This window comes from Phaethon lepturus, unplaced genomic scaffold (genome assembly GCF_000687285.1).
Source record: "Phaethon lepturus isolate BGI_N335 unplaced genomic scaffold, ASM68728v1 scaffold29654, whole genome shotgun sequence".
Taxonomy (NCBI): Eukaryota; Metazoa; Chordata; class Aves; order Phaethontiformes; family Phaethontidae; genus Phaethon; species Phaethon lepturus.
This window is the reverse complement of record NW_010536074.1, coordinates 68,935-90,860: the sequence shown is the minus strand read 5'-3', so window position 1 is coordinate 90,860 and position 21,926 is coordinate 68,935. Positions and strand designations below refer to the sequence as shown.

Sequence of the window (21,926 nt, the reverse complement as noted above, 5' to 3'; positions counted from 1 at the left end):
GGTTTTGGGAGGTTGGACCCGCTCCCACCATTCCCATCGCATAACACCGGGCACTTCCCAGTGCCGCTAGGCAGGGCATAGCATCTGCATGGGAGCAGGATGGAGACGGAAGATCAAATAGGAAGGAGAAAGCTCTCAGATGGTGCCGAAAGGAAGGTAACTGCTGGGGAGGAGAAGACGAGGACGTGTGGGATCCTCCTCCTGGCCGTCGCTTTAATGCCGACCAGATGGCGGATGTTTGTTTCTATGACTCGTGTGGGGGAAATACGAACAAGCTGCGAGGCTCGATCCACCCACCCCTACGCACGCAGCATCTCCTGCAGAGGCAGGCGTCTCTGTTGTGCCCAGGTGGATATTCCCGGTTTTTACCAAGGTCTCTTGCGCCTTTGCCCAAGGAGAGGGCCCTGCTGTTTCAGGTGCAGGGCAGCCTCACCTGGTGTGGTGTGGATGAAAGCAGGGGTTTTAGGGTCCAGTGCAAAACTCACGAGAGGACTGAAGAACCTTGCGGCCATGTGGTGCTGGTGCCAGCAACTTGTGGGGTGCGGGGCCACGCAGAGACCCCATCAGGTCCTGGGGTGGAGAGAAGCCAGCTTTGCTGCTCCAGCGCCGCTGCTCCCCTGCGGATAGATACCCCTCTGAGTATTTGCACCGATCCTTCCCAGCCCTCTTTATTTGCCCTCCAACAGGTGTTGGTGACTGCTCCTCCTCTACCAGGAGCCTGTCCAGGGACATCTCAAGCCACACAGCAGAGCCAGACCCAGCTGCCAACATCTGCATCCACTTCCCGGCATCGGCCCCTGGTGTGGCCTCCCGGGTCCTTGCCAGCACTGCTGCAAATCCCAAACCCTAGGTCCCCACTCAGCACCTCCATCCAGTGCTGATTTTTTTTTTTAACAAGGTTAAAAACCCTGGTGTCCTTTCGGTTTCTGCCTCTCCAGGTACAGCACTATCCAGTTTAACTCCAAGACGTCTTCCCTGAATGAATATTTAATCACACAGAGCTCTGACAGGAGGGGACTGCATGTAAAAAAGGAAAATGGTTTGATTAATTTTGCCCCCTCTTCTCTTATAGGTGATTTTACAGCCAGTTTTTCCCCAGCTCGTTTGGGGTCTCTCAGACCTTTTCCTCCTTAACAGACACCCCCAGAATGCCAGATACACTGTGACCTTCACTGTTTTTCTCATTTAGCCTGTCGCTTTATTTCCTAATTATTTAGGCTGATTATTTTCTGCCCCCATTTGCGAAGATGCTTAAGCATTTGAGCAGGGCTGAAACACCCGAGCAGTCTGTAACCTTGCCTCCAGCCTACTGCTCCAGGTACCACGGGGCCCATCCGGGATGGCAGCTCTCGGGGGTCGTCAAGTTCCAGTTAATAAATTGCATTCATAAATGAATGTGCATTGTGGTGTGACCCAGTGCACAGGATGCAACAGCAGGAGTTTTGCCAACTTGTTTTATCTCCACCAAGCCAAACACCGGGTACCATTTCTCAGCACTAACTCATTGGACCAGACAGTTTTTTCTCCCTTTGCCCTTTTCACTTTAAACTGTAAAGATCATAGATGCTGGCCTCAAAAGGTGGGTTAACTTTTAAAAATTTTCATTAGGGATGTCAAGTGACTCTTCCCAGGATGGTCACTGTGTGACATTTTAATTTTGAGGTTTTTGGTGAATGAAACAGCATCTTCAGCAGATTTATTGCTTAGTGATATGCCATGGTGCGTGTCAGACCTGTAAAATATTAAAATAATGGGTACAGGATTGTTGTTAATCGGAATTTATTACGCTGCATAAAGGCATATTTACAGTCCCAACAGGGGACTATTAATTTGTTTGGGGATAAACAATTAATCTCCCTGGGAGTGGGAGCAGAAAATCTGACATGGTTTTATGTCTTTTCCCAGCGTGGCAGAGGCGGGATAGCTCACAGCCCCTGGGCTGCCGGGCTCCCCAGGGCGGTCTCCCTGGCGTGGATGCAGGTCTGGGGAGAGGTAGCCCACCGGGCAGCGAGGTCCCGCTTCTCCCTGGCCTGTTTTGCACAGGGAGCTGTGCTCTCTGCTGTGATGAATGGGCTTTTTCCTGCCCCTGCCTGAGCTGGGCTCTCACAGATGGCCTTGATGCATCCCGTTTGTTCCTCCCCCCCATCTATTTTTGGGTTTCAGCCTTTACATCCTGTTTCCTGCATCCTCTCCTTTCCGCTCAAGATGCAACAGGCATAAACAGGGAGGAGAGAGGGAGGTGCTGTGCAGTTGGAAGGAGGGGGTTTTTAGCTGCTACTGTTCGGTACCTTTGCTCCATGGACTTCTTCAATCTTAAGCCTTATTTTTCTTCGGAAGTGGCTGTTTTGACCTGCAGGTGCGACTCTGGTACAGGGCAGGAGCACTTGGGATAATTCCCAGCCAAGGCCCTGGAAAGGTTACAACAAACGCAAAATTTCTGGTTTACAAGAGTATATCCAGTGTTTTGGCAGGTAATACCAACGCATTAGGGCAAGAAGTTTGCACCTTGTGCTCGAGCAGCTCTGGCGATGGTGTACCAGCATAATGTAGGAGCCAGACTAAGACTGCAGGCTCGCAGCAGGGTCTCTTGCGATCTGCCCTGAAGTGCCCCATGCCTTTCCCACCTATTTTGGGGCAGCTGCTCCACAGCCATCCCTTGTGCCCCACACCAAAACCGCTCAGCTGCATTACCCCTTCTGCCCCCAGAGCTGCCCGGCAGCCGTTCTGTGGCTCAGCGTCCCTGGCCCAGTGGCAGAGAACAAACCTCACCGTTTACCTACACCTCTTGCCTATTTGAATTTGAACACATTTATTCAAAATGAGACCTTAGTTCCCTTTGCCAAGGCCTGGTTGGATTCGGTTGTTTTCTGGCCACCACTGTGCACATCGGGGTGCTGCCGGCCCCGGGACCCCGCAGTCTTGCTGCTGTCTGATGGCAGGAGCCAAACCAGACCCAGTTCTTCTTTTAGTGTAACACTTACCTGCACCCATCCTGTTTGTGCTTTACTTGTCTCTATGTCCTGAAAAACATCTTTTCACCTTTCTGCAGGGATTCTCAGTCTGGAGGGGCTCATAGGTTGTTTTCAGCAGGCGCTGTGCGTTTTTAGGGGATTTGCGCTGCCATAATTAAGAAGAACCTAGATCATTAAAAATAATATGCTTCACACGAGAGAGGAACCAGCCTGCTTCACAAGACCCCTTTCTGCTGAAAAATTCATCACTCTAAATAATTAATGGTCCTCACAAAGGAGGATGATTTTGCATGTTGCCGGGTAGAAGGTGAAATTCAGATGCCAGGCAGAGTAATCTCTTTTTTTAACGAGTCTGTATTTCCTCACCGTGCTGCTGCCCTGGGAGCAGTGGGGAGCAAGGGCTGTGGCCATGCTCCCCGCAGGGTCCCACGCTGGGAGGGTGTCTGCGCGATGGGGTCGCCCATCCCACCCCAGACCCCTCCTGGGGTACGGATGGGGAAGGGGCTGGTCCTGGCCTGAGTGTCCCAAGCTCATCTTTTTTGCCCTGAAGCAGCACTTGTCTCTTTGGGTCTCAGTGGCTTGGAAGGTACTGGACAGGAGCAGATACCCCTGCTGTCTCAGTCCCTGCCGAAAACAGCCTCCCTGTTTCTCTCAGTAGCTGTTTGCACTGCCATGCCTTTTACATTGCATGTCAGGAATTAATTTATTGCCGGGACAGCGTTTGCATTGCTTGTGTGGTGTATAAATAGGCTATAAATAAGATGCTGATTTCTAATCACCGCACTGCAGCGGGGGAAGCGCTCGCACCAGGGTGTCAGGGCGGTGTCCGTGCTCGCCTGGCCCGTCCCTCGCCAGCACCAGCGTGTCCCATTTCGGAGAGCAGCCGCTCTGCCACCCTGGCACCAGCCAGTCCAGCTGCTAAAAACCAGCTCAGCGTTATTAGAAATAACGCAGGCAGATGCAGGGCAGTGCCAGACCCGTGGGGCAGCACCGCCAGTGCTGGAGGGCTTTTTTAGCTGCTTGGACCCCCCGTAGCCATCACAGGGTAAATCCAATTCTTCTTCTCCCACTCCAGCCTGCCTGTGGCTCCTGCAGCATAATTTGCATTTAGCAGATTATTTACTCCGGATTTGTAACCCCTTTGGTGAGATGGGCCAAATGGAAACATGTACTGGGTTTGTTCCTATAGTAACCGTGGTTGCCCAAAAGCTCAAATGTAGGGGGAAAAGTAAAAAAAGGAAAATTGTGCATTTCTAACCAGAATGTCTCAGCAGGGCAAGAGGGCTGGACAAGGGCGGGTGGAGGTGGGACCTGAGCTCCTTAAGACAGGTTATGATAATGAGGCTCGTTAGGAAAATGGAGCCAAGACCTGTCTTACAGCTGTGCTGCTTTAGGAAGCCAACTCTCTGACATTATTACAGGGTGACTCATGAAAGCCAGGAGTGTTTTGTAGAATTTGCCATGAAATGCTGTGAAATGAGAGCACTTGAAGTGGCTGCTGCTATGCCAGGACTGAGGTGCCCTTGTGCTGTTTGAACGCTGCCATGAGCTGGGTGCTGGAGGAGGAGGCACGTGTCATGGGTCCCCTCACGACCCCCAGCCACGCTGTGCCCCTGGCTGGGCTGGCACTTGTCCCCACTGCTACGGGGACCACCTCGCTGCCAGTGCCATCCCATTGGCAGAGGTGGAAATGTCACCTGCAATGGGGACAGAAACTGCAACAGTGCAGCAATGGGTGCCCGTACCCAACAGCAAGCTGTTTTGCCATAAATTAGCACTTTTCCCAGTTTTAGATGCTGATGCAGTTTGCATCTTGTGGCCAGAATATTAAATAGTAAAACTGCTTCCACCCCGAGCAGGTGGTGGCAGGGGGACAGGCTGCTGTGCTGGCTCCCCTTCCACTGCCCCTCCGCCCTGTGCCAGCCCCTGGAGAAAACGCTGCCCGCTGTGCACCCCAAAGCATCATCCCACAGCGCGAGCTGGGTTTGAGTAACAGCCCCAAATGACCCAGTTCTGTTGCAAAAGAGGCTAAATTAAAGACATGGCCACTGCAGGGAAAAGCTGGTAAGGCTGCCAGAGGTGAGCTGGGCTGGGAGCAGCCTGCCGTGTCGGCAGAGGCTGGCTGGAACGAAACCTTTGCAGCAGCAGGTTCCCTGCTGCGGAGCATCATTGGCAAAATACCTTCTAACTGCCAGGCTTACGGGGGCGGGCGCCATCACGAGATAAGTTTCAGCTCTCACTGGAGGCACTGACACGCGTCGCAGGCATCTAATGGCACTTGTATTAGTGCTGTAGCCCTTCATGCATGTAATACATTTGCTGTTATCACCGTAACCCGAATGCTAATAACCCCTGGGACCAGGTGACAGGGAACCGTGGGCTCAAGACTTAACAGTGAATTTAAGCAACAGAAGGTGGAAAGGAAAAGATGGGAGAAGCTGCCCACAATGGGGCCCCACTTCTCACTTCAAGAGGGGGAGTTTGGGGGAGGTGTCACGGGGACAGTGGTGGGAGATCACCTCACTGACAGCCCTGCGTGTCCTTTCAGACGAGCGCCGTGCTGTGTGCAGGTGGCTGTGCCCTGCTGGCCCTCAGCTCGCTGCTGGCCATCGTCGCCGTCCTGCTGCCTGGCGGAGCCTGCGAGAGGCGAGTCTGCACCCTGGCTGGCTACATGCAGACAGCGGCAGGCAAGTGACGGGGACTTTGCTCTTTGGGGTGGAAAGATGGGGTTTCCCTGGGGTGCTGCCTGGCTATTCACAGCATCCTGGATCTCAGCATGAAGAGGTGCCTGCAAACCCTAACCAACGCCAGGACAAGAGAGCAGCCCTTTGCTTTAGCAATTGCCTCCTGCATCCATGCTTATAAAGTCTATTGAAAATCCCCTCTGCCCAAATACTCAGGTCTGTGGCGAGAGCCTGGGCTCACTGCCCCTTGCTCAGGCTCTGGTGTAGGGCAGGGGGCTGCGGCGGTGGAGACCAGGCTGCCTGCTGGCAGGGTGCTGCTGCAGCTCCTGGGCTCCAATAGGTGCCTTCTGTGAAGTCTGCAGTCCCATTTGGGCCATCTTTGCAGTTAAACCTCTGGAGGGGTTTCCCTCTCTGAGCCTTACACCCAAGACAGTGTTGTGGCTGTTGCCCACCCTGTCCCACATCTCCCCCTGGCCTCCCCAGGCAGCCCGCTCGATGCTGCGTTCACTTGTATTTCTGTTGCAATTGCTTATATTTCTACCTTTGAGAAGTGCCAATGCATGGCGGAGGAGGCAGGCAGCTGGGGAAGGTCTGTCCCTGTCCTGTGCTGCCCGCAGAGGGACAAACCCCACCCGAGACCAGTCTCCACTGTGGGGAGCCAGGTCTCCAGGAGTTGAAGTGTTGGACTCAGCAACCCTAACTAGACATAAGCAGTGACAGGAGATGAAACCGTCTGTTTGTGTCTGTGCCCAAGAATAAACTCCTTTCCTTGGAGAAATCCTTTAGGGCCAGCCAGGCTTCGTTATCTGCCTGGCAGCATTCAAGCAGCTTTTGGGGGAAATCCTGTTAGACACTCCTCACCAGGGCTCGTCCCATGGGAGCTGATTTGGGAACAGATGGAGGGGCCTGGCCCGTTAGCCATGGCTGCTCCAGCTCAGCTGGTCTCTGGGTCCATAGAGGCAGCCACTCATGCCTGCACCCCATCGCTAGTGACCGATGCATCCCTTGGAGGCCACAATTTGGGACCCGTCTATGTTGGCTGTGGCCAACGGGTCCCCTGAGTGCGGGACAGAGGCTGGAGGAGACCCATGCCAGCAGGTCCCAGCCTGGGGATGGTGTGGGTCCCTGGGAGGTGGCTCAGGGTGGCCTTGCAGGGGGTCTTCTGTGCAGTGGGCGAGGGGGAGGGAAAGGGGTAACCCTGCGTTACCTTTGCCCAGAGGGGTGGCACATCCCTGCTGCATCTGGCTCTGCAACAAGAAACAAGCAGGTACAAAGCAAGGGATTAGGAAGAGTCCATGGAAAGGAAACCAACTGTGGCAGATAAATAGAAATGAGGCATTCTGAGGGGTTTTGGTAATATTGAACAGGCTGTAAATAAACTGTAGGCTCTAAGCATTATTGACAAATGAAAATTTACTGTGTACGGTCAAGCAAGCTAATGGGTTGCTTTAAACCCTGGCGGTGCCTTGCTAAGCATTTTATATTGCGCTTTTTAATTTTGGTTTGCTGTGGATTAATTCCCATTCAGAGCCAGGCAGCCCCGAGTCAACAGAATGAAATGGTTTAATGTATTTGGATTCAGAAATGTCCTGTCTCCCCACCACCACCCCAGTTTCTCTCCCTGTTCCCACCCCCCAGGAGGAAGCTCTTCATTAAAAATCAGCTGCAGCCGTGTGACAGAGAAACTCCTCCCCAAAAATCACATTATCTCAGAGAAAAGCAGGGATTTTAGGGTAGATGAATTTATGTAGGAGAGAAGGAAAACAGAGCAAGCCCATGAGGTTTGGTAGAGCAGCTTTCTGAAGGGGGGCAGCTCTGCCAGGGGAACCCCTACAAAACTACCACAAGATGCTGGCAGAGCAGCCGGAGGGAGGAGGCCACATTTCTCCCAAACCCCAGGTTTCCCTGAAGCACAGCAGGTCCCACAGGCACATCCCCTCTGCCTGCCCTGATATTTTCCCCATGAAATCCAGATTTTGATACCATTTTCCCATCCTCAAAAATGAGTCAAGGTATTTTTCAGCACACCAAAGGCACAAGTAAACAAGCTTAATACTATAAAACATTGAATCAGGCAATCTAATTTCCTAATAAAGATCCGGGTACACTCAGACAGAAGCATGAAACATACCATAAAGTGCATGAGCAGAGGCACCAGCAGAGCCAGAAGCAGTCCCCATGGGGTCTGCACTGTATCAGACAGATGCCCCGAGTCACACTCACTAAATCCAGGTGCAGAGGCTAAGCTGAACCAAACAAGACCAAATTCTGAGAGCAGCCCCACAGCAAGGGGAGGTCAGGCTCAAGCAGTGTCTAACACTTTACTGCTATTTTTTTAGAGATCCAAGCTGTGCCTTTTCCATACCCAGAAGGAAGTAAGATAGAAACCTCATGCAGATAGAGCAGAGCATTAATTGCAGACACAGACATGCCATCAGGGTTCAGAGCTGGGCTAATTGCCACCATACGTTGAACACATGATTCCTGATGCCTGGCATCCACTCCTTAGGAAAAAAACCAACATTTGATCACACAAATGACAAGAGGATGATCCTTAATGAAAGAGTAAATGAGCAGCAGAACATCAGGGAGAGGGGGGAAAGGATAAAAACCAGAACATTTGCTCAGCTCTCACACCATACAAGCAAAGTCAAAGCTGCCCCTGAGAGATTAGCAATGGGGCTCACTCCCTAAGAATGGTACCAGTTCACAAAAATTAAATTTCTGCTCTGATCCCTCCTCCCAAACCTGCATAGCAGCACCTCCGGGGAGGCTGAAGTAGCCAAGCTGGCCCCATTTATGTGTGGGGCAGCGGGGCGGCCCCAACCCCCAGCTGCAGCCCATTGCTGCTGATGGAGAGGGGCCCCAAGGCTAACCCCAGGGACAGGGAGTGCAAATGGGTGCATAGCTGAAGTCCTGCCACAGCTGTTTTTCAGCAAAAGTCTCTTTGTTGGCATTTTAAAAATAGGAGTTAATTCTAGGGAGAAATGTTTCCTGCCATACGGGGCTGTAAGGGAAGGGCAGGGGATGTTCTCCAGGGCTGGCTGTGCCTGTACATTCTCTCTGGTGGCTTCCAGGTGCTGTGTCGGGGGGGCTGGGGTCTATAGCTGGACATTACAGTTTGTCTCTGCAAAGCTCTTAGACCCCTTTTCAAACGACTGCCAGTGGCGAAGCTGCTGGAAGGAGCGTGGGGCCATCACAGTGTCTCAGGCACCAGCTTCACCCACAGGCACTGTCAGTGATGCCCCGGGGAGCCCCGAGGCCCTGCTCCAAGTTGTCACAGCCCACACAGTCCCCAGCAGTGTCACTGCATTAGAGGAGTGTCCTGAAGGCTGGAGGGTGCTGAGAGCCAAAGCAGCCTCCGCCGGGTTTCCAGCGTGGACTGTGCTCCCTGGTCCGTAAGCATCTGCGCTCCCAGGGGAATGGCTTTCCAGGGGAGTGAGGCTGGCTACCGGTGGAGAGTGAGATTGCACCTGAGGCTGAGTGAACCCCATTCAACAGCAAATCCAGGCAGCTTTCTCCTTTTGGGGCTTGTGGGACTAAGGGAAGGATTATGGGTCTGCTGTTGGATTAAGCTGCTGGCGACCGTGCCCTGGCACCAAAGCAGATTGCAGCTGCTGCTTAGGAAAAGCGACGAGTCTTCATAGGCGAGCAGCAGGGACTAGCAGCCTTCCTCCACAGCTCCCTTTGCTACCCTAAAAGCCTCAATAAAAAACAGGATTGTGTTGCTTTTTGGAAGCTTTTCACCGTGCGCTTTTCAGGCAAGTGGCTCCTGCTTTGCTGGTGATCCATCGGTGGTTGGTAACTGGGTGCACCCCAGCCGCCCCACGGCTGCTGTCCTTTCCCTGGTCTCTGAGACGTGCCTGCGAAGTGGCCTGACAGGAGGAGGCTGCAGAGCTTTGCACCTCGGCAAGGGCACAGGCACAGTTGAGCATGAGGGAAGCCTTTGGGGAGAGGTTTGCTTTCACCCCATGCTGCTCTCTGTCTAATCCTACCACCATCAACTCACTGCTCAAGACAAACCCAGTGCTGAGGGCAAATGATTCTGACCTGCCTCTGCCTTTCTTTTAGTTTCAAAGAGCAATTTCCCAGCATTGCTATGACAGAATCAGAACAGTCATAAGACTCCAGCAAGACAGGCAGAAACCCCCAGTTATGCAACTCCCTTACTTAGCTGCACTTTAATCCCAGGTTTCATGGTAGTCCTAAGAGCTTCTTCCTGCAAAATCTGATTGCATTCTGTCGCCAAGGTCCCTCTTGCTGGCAGAAGCTGTGTGGTGGCATTGCAGAGGTGGCCTCAGCTTTGGGTAAGTTGAACAGCAAAGCAAAATGCAGGAGACCTTGTGCTTTTTTAAGTAGCCTGTGATTACTTAAGACACCGATTATCAGGTAAGAACACATAAAGAGGGAGAATTGTTCATTTGTAGATCAGAATGAACCTTTCAAATGCGTGGCGTCCTTAGGACTGAAAAGCAACCCAGATTACTAAGGGCTGTGCCATTCCCCTGGGGGCACTGCGGGATGGGTGGGAGGTTTGCCCCAGCCTTGGGATGCAGGCATATGCCGGCGGGCAGCACGGACATGGCAGGTCCCTGGCCAGGAGGCTGTCCCAGCGCCTGTGTCACAGTGTTATTTAGGAAGGCAGCGTGTGGTCACTGCCCTAGTTGTGCCTCCCATCCCGCTCTGCATCTCAGCCCACCTTTGGGATCGATGGTGCCCTGTTTCTCCCAGCTTATGCAGGCTCTGAATGGCAAACAGCACCATCACCCATGTCCATATTGATTCCTCAGACTAATATCGATCAGCCTGGTGACATACAGGTAATGTGTAATTAGTAACTTAGATAAAAATAGCACCAAGAGGATGTACAACCAAGCTGCCTGTGTACTCTGACCTTTGCTAGCATCTCCAGGGTGGTAGCAAATAGAGGGGTTGTGGCTGCCTGGTAATTGCTGCCCTGCTATTAAAAACACTGTGAAAGTCTCCCCTTCCCTGCTGCCATGACTACCATGCAAGATGGTTTTGGAGTGCTGCCTGACGGGGTCTCTGATGACTGGGCACCAGTGGAGCCGTTGTCATGACTCAGGAAAGAGCAGCTCCGCTTGACTCCCTGTGTTTCCCTCTGTAGCTCTGGTACTGCATTTTTAGGGCCAAAAGACACTGTGAGCTGACAGAGCTTCTCGTACGTCAGCACGTGGCCAGTCTGCACCCACAGCAGTTGCCTGCGAGGTCTCGGATCCCTCCTGTCCTGCCCCTCATCAAGAAATCACGACTGAAGTAATGGCCTGGGTAAGGCACTCTGCCAAATATCACCTTCCAATATCCTAAAGGACTTGTGGCACCAGCAGCTGTTGGGAATGCTGGAGAGCAATGTCTAAGGATGTTGCCGGGGCCACCAGACAGTGGGGACATGCCCACTGCTCCTGGGGTGCAGGCAGTGTCACAGCACAGCCCCCACAGCACCTCTCTGAGGAGACATGAATGGAGCAGACATCTGCCCAAGGCAGGGACAGTTTGGGGTTGGGTGGCCAACGTCAGGAATGGCCGAGGAGACAAGGGTCGGAGCCGGTCCCAGACCACGCAGCCTTTCCCACCCCCTCGCACACAGCCCGGGCGGGGGCCAACCCCCAGCCAGTTTCCTGATGGGCGTTTTCATGGCCGCGGCACCCGGGAGCCCCATCCTGTTGACGCTGAGGGTTGTTTATCAGAAGACAGCCCTGGGATTTGGAAGAGGAACTTGGCAGCGGAGGCAAGGGGAGAGCAGTGCCCTGTTGTCCAGGCATTGATTTGATTTAAAATCACCACAAGCTTCCCCCATTCCTATTTTAAAAATAGCATCTTGGCTTCTATTACAGAGCCCATGTGGTCCCTCTTCTTGTGGCAGTAGTGTCTTGAAAAACGTGGTTAGTCCTGATGCAGTGACATTGCTGGATATGTTCAATCACCACAGCAGCATTAAAAAAATGTTGCCATAAAGCTTTTTCCAGTCATCCATGAAAGGTTCCCCAAAACTGCAACATTTGGCTAAGCAAGAGGAGAAGCGCCAAAAATAAAGCCAAGTCCACCGTTGAGGTAAGGTGTTTGGGCTTGAAAGCAAAAACCAGCAACATAAAACCCGAACCCGGAGATGGGTCCAGCTCCTGAGTTGCAAGGGCAGCTCTTCTATTTTCCCCTTCTCTTTCTCTGGAAAGAGTAACGGTCCCATCACAGCTGGGAGTAACTGCTGATCCTCGTCACTGCTCAGGTCCTCATTGCCATCTTCACCCCCTCCCCTGCACATTTCACATCTTGTCCTTGCAATAGAGACAGTGACCAACAACGTAGGAAGCCCTGGTTCCCTCCCTCGTGCAAGGCTTTTTCCCTCTGCTTTCCTTAATTACATTAGCAAAGTCGAAAAACTGCCTTTGGCACATTATTATTCAGCCAGTGAACTCTCACTAATTTCTGACACAACTAGTAAATATCTGATGGTAGGAGCCCGCTGCGGGGGCACTGGAGAGGGGGTCTGTCACAGCCCAGCCCGAGAGGTGCTTCGCTCCAGCGCCAATATTGCTTACGCCTGACTTATGTGTGCTCTCATGTTTTTCACCGCACTGATGCAAACCCTCTTTTGCTGCATTTTTTGCCAATTTGCTCCAGAATTCAGCTCAGTAAAAGCTGTCACCACCCTGGGCCTTGAGCCGGTGTGTCCTGGAGCAGGGACTGCTCTGAAGCCTGCGGAGATGCTGGGCACCAGCGTCAAAGCCCCAGATGATGTTTTTTCACCACTGTCTGCATGTTTAAGAATTTGATGAACTTCCATGTTAAAACCAACAATTGACTTTTTTTCTGCCTTCCAACTGGGAGGTGTCACCTGGGAGGATGTTGCAGAGGAGCAAAATGAACTTGCCAGATCCACAGATTGACAGGCATGAAAATGGAACCATAAACACCGAGTCAACTTCAACCTTGCACCGGAGGAAGTTTTTACTTCCGCTGGAACAGTAATTTCTCGGTGCTCATTTCGGTGCATACATTCGAGTGACAGATCATCTTTGTTCGAGAGCCATTTCGTGATTTTACTTTTAAAACCTAAGATCTTCATCGGAGAGCCAGACCATTAAACTCAGCAGTAAAAGGGAGAGGGGCTGGCAGCTTTCCTAACGGCCAGGCTCCCTGCCACAGGTTAAGTGTAGATTAGCCTTCCCCAGGGTTTAAGCTCATTTCATACCAGGTGCCGAGCTGCTGAAGGAGAAGGGGCCCGATCCTGGCTGCACTGTACAGCAGCAGAGCCCCGCTTCACCCTTGGCGAGAAAAGCTAGGGTTTCATTTCCATCTGACATTTGGACAGTTTTCTTTCTTCTGCTTAGCTCCCAAACTATGCTTTGATTTTCTCCAGGTATGGTTTTGCCATTTGGCACAAACCTGCCAACTTGGTGCCTTTGCCCTCCCTTCAGGCTGGGGACACGGCAGGAGCAGCGTGCCTGGGCTAATGTCAGGAGCAGCATATTTCTCAGTAGCCTCATTTAGAGAATAAACCAGCCATTTCCTTCCATCGGTTTCTTGGAGAGGGGCAATACATTTCTAGTGGCATCAGTGACAGAAGCAATATCCTTTCGTTGCTATCATCGGAAAAAGGCAGTTTTATACTGCCAGAAAGAGCTAGTTCACTTGTACAAAACATATTTTCTATTCCTTTAAACCTGGGGAAATCCTTGTCATATTAATATGTGGCTGAATTGCTTCTCTTTCAACAGTTCTCCTAGGGATTTGAGTTTAGACCAGTTATTGCACTTGGATGCAGTAACAGTCCACAAAAAGTATATTTTGTAAATAATAACAGTTCTTTGTAATAAATGGAAACAACAAATAACAAGTGCCACTGGAGCTCCAAAGCTGCTGCCCCTGAGGAAATACAAGCCAGCCTCAAGAACCCCAGCACTGTGCCAGAGCCATGTGTTTCGGACAGGAAAACCCGTACTTCAGTTTTAGAGGGAATTTGCTTCCCTTTGCCTGTGACTCTCTGTTCAGTTTACAGGCAGTTGTTCCTTCTTCTACAACACAGGATGTTTACACTCATTCTAACATTTTCAAGGTACCACAGTGGCGCTCAGGGGTGTTATTGGAGGGGTCTTCAAGCCATGCCTTTCCAAGCAGGCTCCCTCACATGAGTTTTTGGGGAGGGATGGCTTTGATTATGGTTCACCTTTCATGGAACTTAACCATGCTTGTTGATTGTTGTAGGAGAGAACCACTGCATGAGAGGGTCCTTCTTCCCTTGCAAGTTCAGGTTGCTGGTGGCACAGCCAGAACATCATAAACCAGATCCTGCAAAGCTTCAGAGAATCTATCATTTAATAGCTGTCATTAGTGGCTGCCCAGCCTGCTTGTTGCATGCCCACAGTGCTGGCAAGAAGCATGCCTCCTTATCTCCTTGCTGTGTGATTACATGCTTTGGCTGATGTTTCTCTTCATAAATAGTTTGACTTTTCCCTTTTTTCCCCCTGGCTTGGCTCATGTTTGTATCTGCTGTTGCTGGGAAGATGGAGACAGATCCTTGCAGACCCCCTCCAGGACCACCTGAATATCCTCCCTTGCTGTGGGGAATGGAGCTCCTAGCTGAATTTCATGCGTCCCGAAGCAATTGTGTAGAGGTCACATCATCTTTATTCACTCATCCATCTGGACTGAGTGTATAATGTAACACAGAGAAAAACAAAACCTCCCCACCCTTTCTGACACTAACGGGGAGCTCGGAACTGTCATGCGCGGTTTGCAGTTCGGTCTGCTCAAGGAAAGGATGCATGTCAACCCCAGTGTCCAGCCCTCTCTTTCTGTCAATGTTGGAAGGTTTTGGCCTGCTGTGATGTGCTAAACCAATATTAGTAGCACGGAAGACAGTCTCTGGCCTTGGTGTCAGACATAAATGTTTGCTGGGCTGGTTGGATCCTGGCTGTAATTTAACAGGCGTCTGAACATGGGGAAAAGGACCTGTCAGGACACAGAGCAGGGCAGTATGTAGCAATGACAGTAGCACGTACACCCATCTGCCAGAAGCAACATGCTGCCCTGAAACCTGAAGGTTGATACCAGATTAGGATGAAGCAGTGAGCCCCCAAATGCCTTAAAATCTGTTTTCCTGAGATTAGATGAAGCTGACGCTATCTGTAGATCCACCTGGGAGGTCATTACAAGGCCTTGGTGTTTCTGTACAGTGGAGATGGGTTGGCCTAGCCTTGGCGAGCAAGGTGATAAATCTGGGCTGCAACTGCTCACTGTCCTTTGTGTCGCAAATTGCCCAGGCAGTTAAAAATGGCTGTGTTAATGCATCAGCCAGTCCTGCTTTAAGAGAAGGCATGCACAGAGATAGGATTTCCCTGAGAAAGGAGCTATGAAGGTCTGACAAAATGGGTCTTCCCAACACCTACAGCCCTGGTTGACCGACAGGGTCCGAGCTGCCTGGGTCAGACCCTTTGGTGGGACGTGGGGCATTTCAGTCCCGCTTTGCTTCCTCTAGATGAGCATTTGGCTTTCAGCATCCTGAATAACTGTCAGGCAGTGCTGGGTGAGCTGGGGAGCCAGCCCTGAGAACGGACGTGTAAGCAGTGGCTCTGGGCCAGATCCTGCTTCCTTTTTGCACAGTCTGATAATGCGGGTAGTCTGGCAGAGGTCTCTGTCCTTGTGTGGGCACGTAGCACAGCTCCCAAGTGAGCGCTGGTTCGGAAATGTTTTGCTCTGCCTTCCCGTCTGAGTCTATGCTGAGTCGTATTTCTTTGCTGGTAAGGAACAGATCTGCTAGGAGGAGAAATTTACCCCGCACTGAGTGTAAACACAGATGGAAACATGGTGAAGCCCTTTTCAAAGTCAAGGGAATAAATCTGTTTTCAAAGACTGAACATCTGGGGCAGTGAAAGAGCAGGTGGAGAACTAACCCGGGAAAGGACAGTAGTGCTAAGGGATGGCTGTCCAGGGAGAGGGCACAAACTGTAGGATAGTGGAAGTGTCTAAAGTGGGGAAATTACCCCAAAGAGCAGCAGAAGGCTCCAGCAACGTTACCTTTTTTTATCTTTTAAAGACTCCTTTATTTTTTGGGTCCTGTGAGTTGCATCCCAAGCACTTTAGATGGAGCAAGTTGGTAGGCTTTTCCCCTGAACTAATCTCATCTGACCTTTCTAAGGCAGCACGCCCGGGATCCAGCCCTGTGTCTCCTCCAGCTGTTGGGATAAGCAGGATTTTGCTCCCTGGTTAGGCAGCAATCGCTGTGCTGCAGAAGCTGCTCTGTGCATTGCCCTGGAAGGGCAGATCTGGCATGTTCATGCCACTGGGAATCAGCTTTATGCTGATGGTTTGGTCAGCTCCACAGTAAAAGCAGTCCTGGACAAAGGCCCTGGTCCTCCAGGGCTTTGTTCACGTGCCTAACCAAAAAGCTAAAAACATGGATAAGCCTTGGGTGGCTGATGAAATGTTAAATCGTGTTCCCCTCCCAGCTGTAACCTTGGCAGAAGCACAGCTCTGGCTGCTAAAGCCCATAAAATGAACAGCCCCTGTTGCTCCTGATAGGGGTATAAAAATATAATTACTTGAAGAGTGACTTACGATTCAGTGAAACAAGGATCTTCTCCTTTTTGATTGAATTACGCAGCAGTATTCCTAGATGACTGGAAGCAGATGGCGAGCTCTGGCCAGGCGTTTAACAGCCTGAGTTACTGTGTGGAGGAGATGGAGCCGAGCAAGGCTACAGCACACCGCTCCTGCCTTTCTGCTTGCCTTGGGCCATCATCATGGTGTATTCCCTGGGAAAGCAGAGGCTGGAGGATGGGGCAGGATGGTTTGCAGCAATGGGTGGAGATGCGGAGCATGTCCAGTAGCAGAGGGCTCGTTCTGCAGCAGCGGCATGCAGCTCAGGTGCCAGCAAAGACAGGCAAAAATTCTGTTTCTGCAAACCCAGTGCTGTCTTGGTCCCAGGTAGGCACATTGTGACAGCAGTCCCAGTGTGTATTGTGTCAGGACCCCACAGAGCTGAGAGGTGGCAAACTGCCCTCCCGTCACGCAGAACTCCCCGTCCCTCCGGGCCCAGGAGGAGGGCGGACAAAGGCAGACCATCCCCTGGGCTGGGTTGGAACAAACACGGTTGTGTAGTTTCTGCCTCGCTGCTCCTCCTGCCCCCATATATCTTAAGCACGTCAATAAAATCAAACAGACTATTAGCAGCATGTCATGTTATCAGCCGTGGATGTGTGCGCTGTGCATTAGGCAGCCATGCAGCCTGCATTTTATGAAGTGAGCCGCTCATACCACTGCTGGGGTTGCAACGATTATCACATCCCCTCACAGCTGGGTGATACTACAGCTCTTATGAGCTACCCTAAATCAAAGACCCTTTCATTTTAAAGATAAATTAACAATCCTCTCCCTTTTTTTTTTTTAATGGCACAACAGCCAGCTGATTAGTAGGGGAGACACAAATCTTGTTGCTGAGTTGTGCCTACTGCATTGTCTTTTTGATTATTTTTATCGAATAAGCAAATGTTCTTTTGGAGCTCTGAAGTCCTTACAAGGGAGACTCATTTTCTGCTACCATGATCTCTTTGTCGCGGGTGGGTGATGTATGAAAAGGAATTGCAAATAGCTGTTTAGAGCAAGCGAGTCATGGAACAGCCCACTTTTTAATTTCTGCTATCTGTCAGATACTGTTGTTGGTGATGGTCAAAATTAATTAAGCAGGAAGGAAGAAAGCAGGGAGGTAGTGTGCATCCAGTTCTGACATTGAAATATTAATGGTGAGCTAATCAAGAAAGTATCTATGAATATCTAATCAGCTTACAGTTTGCATTTTTACTGATACAGTGAACTTCTGGGCAACAGCCCTTTACAGGAGGTGTTGGGAGCGGAGGTGGGCTGCCTGCTGCCTGATCGCTCTATCTGGGAATAAACAAAGAGCTCGTGCCTGTGTCAGGGACTGAGGCACATTTGCCTTTTGCACCTCACAGCCCCGCTGCCACTGGATGCTGCTGTATCCTTGCTGCTGTCACCTATAGCAGCTGGGTCAGAGAGTCCAGCCCACGGCATCCCCAGTGCCGTGGTCCTTCCTCCCCAGTGCTAGAGGACACTTGGAGGGCTCAGCTCCTCCAGGACTGAGCTGCAGCATCTGTCCACATCCAGGCCTTGGGCAAAAGCTCAAAACAGCGGAGCCTTGAACGCAGGACCTCACCCTCTCACTCCATGCCCAGTGCAGGGCACCCCACAGGAGGTAGCAGGCTGTGTTTCCGTCTCTCCTGCCAGTGCGTGACTGGTGTTTCCAAGTCGAGTTTCCAACCTATTTTGGGGAAAAGGGAAGGTGATGGTTGTGCTGCAGGTCCAGGGTGCACTGCAGACCCCCCCTGCCCAGCTCTGGGCACAGTGGCTGCAGTGGGGGCTCAGCTGCTTTTGTTAACCCACCACGCAAGCAGGGGAAAATAGAAGGAAACAATCCCATGGAGAAGCTGGGCTGATTCTAATCAATGTCACAAAAGTAAACGTCACCTTTGGGTGCCAGGAGGAGTCAAGTGGCATTTCTCTCTTCAACGTCAGTGTAATGAGGGCTGTGGCTTTGGAGATTTGTATTGCTGTGTTTCTTGAAACAGTTCCCTCCTCTAACCTCTTGGAAATTGGATTTTGCAGGGCTGAGCAGTTTGTGTGCAGCAGATAGCAGCAGGACTGATAAGCAGAAGCCTGTTTACACACTCAGTCATATCTAGTGTTAGAATTGGGCAGGGGACTGCCTGGATTTTTTTTTTTTTTTTAACACTATCAAATATAATACTTGTGGCTGAATGTCTTGTTGCTGCTTAACAGTGAGAAATCTGAACTGGGCAGTTTTAATGGGTAAGAAATGTGAAAATAACTTCATGTGAAGCAAAAGGATAAAGATAATAAGTAAATCTTAAATGATAATAAGGAAGAATTGAGTGGCAATTAGTAGGGAATGACATACCTACATGCTCCTGTGCGAGGTGGTATTTCACATACTGCCAAGTCAGGTAGGAACTGGACACAACCCCAGATGCAGAAAGGAGAGACTCCTGGCATGTTGCTCTGACAGCAACAGGGACTTTCTGGGAAAGGAAAATGGAAAGCAGATGGTATCAGTTAAGAATAGCAGGAAGGTACCAGGGGTGTCCAGGAAGGTGGTGGAGCCCAGTGGCTGCATCCGTCCCCTGTGGTCTGCGGGAGTGAGAAACCCCCTTGCTGTGGGTGCGTGGGTGTCGCGATGCCCAGCTCCAGTTCCTGGGGGCTGGCAGTGGAGTGAGCAGCAGGGATTTCTCCAGGAGGAGCACTCTGAAACGTGCTTCTCTCTGTTGCTCCAATATAACCCAGATCTGTCAGCCTTTAGGGCTTGCTGTGAAGGTCATCTGTGAGCAAGGCTAATTATTTCAAGCAAAGCAGCAGGCTAATGCCACTAACCTGCTCCCGGGAACTGAACTCTGCCCTGTGCTTCGGCTGTGTAGCTGCACACAAGCTGCAGGGAATTACGGATGCAGGGCGGTGTATGTTAAGCCCACAGATACAAACAGATCCTACTGCCATGTACCTTCAGCATGGAGAAGGAAACAGACATTTTTCATAGCTGATTCATTCAGTTGTCATGAAAACGCTGTTCAAGTCAAAAGGTAGTATCGTTTCTTTCCACCATTTAATTTTCTTTAATTTGCTCTTGACATTTATTGAAAAAAGTTTTATGCACATCAAAGCCAAAGATTTCAAAACATCACATTAAAAAAAATTTAAGGTCAGTCCAAGGGAGGATATGGTAGCAAACATGAGATGAAAGACTCTAGTTTCTACAAGGAAGGTCTGTGCAAAATGAGAGGTCATGCTGGTCCGTGGTCCAAGGGCACCTCATTTGCACCTCTGACAGTAGCTGCAAGTGGTGGGCTTTGTGTGTTGTGACACCTTCATCAATTTAAACAAGGCTGTCCTTAATATAAACAGGTTTAAAAGTAAAAGATGCCTTGATAACATGACTTTTTAGGAGGCTCTTCACATGGGCAAAGAGTTTCCCATGGCTCTGCCCAATGGTGGCCCAACTTGCTTTGCCTGGGGCAGCTCTCACAGGGCTGCAGGCAGAGCTGAGCCACCCTTTCCATTCACGCTCCATAAGTGAGCGTTGTTGCTTCTCACACAGTTAAATGAGCCAAAGCACTTGACAAACTGAACAAGCTGCCGAAAGTGAATCCAGTGGAGGGGGCAATCCTACAAGATGCCTCCAGATGTGTTGACCATCCCGAATGCCAAAACTGAAGAAAGAGAAATGTAAAAGCTCCTCAGAAAACTTCTGCATTTAGGTTATTTTACATGGATAGAGGTAACAAGCTGACATAGGTTAATTTATAGCTCAGTTGTATGCTGATTGCAAAGTACACATTTCCAGCCAGCAATCATTAGTAAATCACTTTCCCACTGGTTCTCTTGGCATATAAAAGAAATTTCTGCCTTCCTGACATTTAAAAAAAATCCCAATATGTTGTACAGTCCCTGACTTTATAGCATTTTTAATGTTTAAAAGAAGGCTAGAATCTATAACCCCAACCTTTAACAAATGTACAGTAATGCGATAACATATTTGCCTCAAACAGCTGCTATCTTGGTACCAACTGGCATGAAGAGGAGGGAAGTAATTGGCTTGTTTTCAGATAATTACCATAATTGTAGTGACACCATTTGGATCACATCTAACTGTGTTCCTGCTGCAAGTTGGATAATTTAATAATTGGCAGAATTTAGACTGACAGTAAAGGTAGAGTCAGCATATGGTGGGGAAATCAGTAGGCACCTCCCTGCGTTGCTGGTACAGGCCCTGCTGCTCTTGCTGTGAAGTTTAGCAAAATCTTTAGATTTTGCCGCTTTTCTTAAGCCCTGCAACTCGTTCACATCTTTTTTCCTTTTCTGATGCTTGACCTGATGTGACCACATTTTGCACCTTTTCATCTGAGATAAATCACTTCGGTTCAATCCTACCCAAATTAATTACTTTGTGCACTGAGTATTTTTAGCTGTTTTACTTCTGCTGGGAGCTTGTCAGAGCTCTGCACTGAAAGTGGATTAAAGTGCAGTCAGTGCTTACAGGCAGCAGCCAAATGCCTTTCCCGGAGGTTGAACCCAGATCTCCTGGAGCAGGACTCGTTCTCCCGGCCGAGCCCTGCCAAGCTGCAGGGTGGTGGGGAGCAGAGCGTGTCAGGCTTGGCATGACACACTGGAGGGAACTTGTCCCTGTTGTGTCTTCTTGTGCTTGGTGCTTGTGGCCAGCATGAACAGGACTCGGCATCTCCTGCGTCTCCAGTCCTGAGAGCTGCCCAGCCAGAGTCCCAGGAGACAGGGAGGCTGCAAGGTAAGGCTAGGAGGTGGCTGAGGCTACCGGAGAAAGACAAGAAGGTTTTATCAGAGATCAGCTGGGCATTTTTGCTAACTGGAGCCGAGCGCTGAGCTGGTGCCTCACAGGGTTGGTACGGGTACCGAGCGCTTTCCTGCAGTGCTGGCCCATGGCCTTGCCCTGCCTCCGTTTCTGCTCTGCAGTGCAGAGGTGGAGGCACCTGACAGCAATACTGACAGTGCCCAAGGAGGGGGGTCTGCCGGAGCTTCTGCAGTCCCCAAATGACAGACACTCTTAGGGCACATTTGCTTATTTTGCTTCATGCCCCTGCTGCTCCCAGTGGATCTTCTGCATTCCCCGGGCTGAACACAGATACTTCTGTCAGACAACAGAGAAGTCAAGGAGGCTGTGCCAGACCTGCAGGACGAGCAGAGTTAATGTCCATTGCCGGGGGCAAAGCAGAGTGCTTCCCACCCGCACCAGCTGCTGGCAGAGCTGTGCTCTGCCATGATCCAGGCTGAACCAGGCCAACCGTCCCACATGTGTTTTTGATGAGTCCCAAGGGGTGAGGCGAGTGCTGATGCACTAGCTATAGGTCTGTGATGCAACCCATGCCTGGGGGGCCAGGGGATGCCCAGCTCATCACACGCTGAGGAGAACTTTGGCACAAAGCAGGCAAAGTGCTGATCTGTAATAAACCTGTCTGCTGAGATGAGGTTGACAGCTCCATCCCAGGCTCCGGTACCTGGGCACACACACAACGCTTGCGCAGGAGGGAAGGGAAGGCGGATGACTAGAAATCAAATCCCATCTCTGTTTCCCCAGGTACTGGGGAGTGGTCTCTGGTGTAACGGTGGGAAGAAGTGGGAGTGTGTGCTGGACGAGGTTTGCAATGCTGGGGCTACATGCCTGGGAGCGGCTGGCTGATCCCCATACATCCCA

General features: G+C 50.8%; 1 protein-coding gene across 1 annotated transcript in view; it reads left to right on the top strand.

The window, feature by feature from the left end:
• Positions 1–3,422: 3,422 nt before the first annotated feature.
• Positions 3,423–21,926, top strand: part of TMEM211 (transmembrane protein 211) — a 53,990-nt gene continuing 35,486 nt past the window's right edge. Inside the window, exons 1-2 of the mRNA XM_010286062.1 lie at positions 3,423–3,458; positions 5,503–5,659. Coding sequence (XP_010284364.1) covers positions 3,423–3,458; positions 5,503–5,659 — 193 coding nt within the window. The remainder of the gene's footprint in view (positions 3,459–5,502; positions 5,660–21,926) is intronic.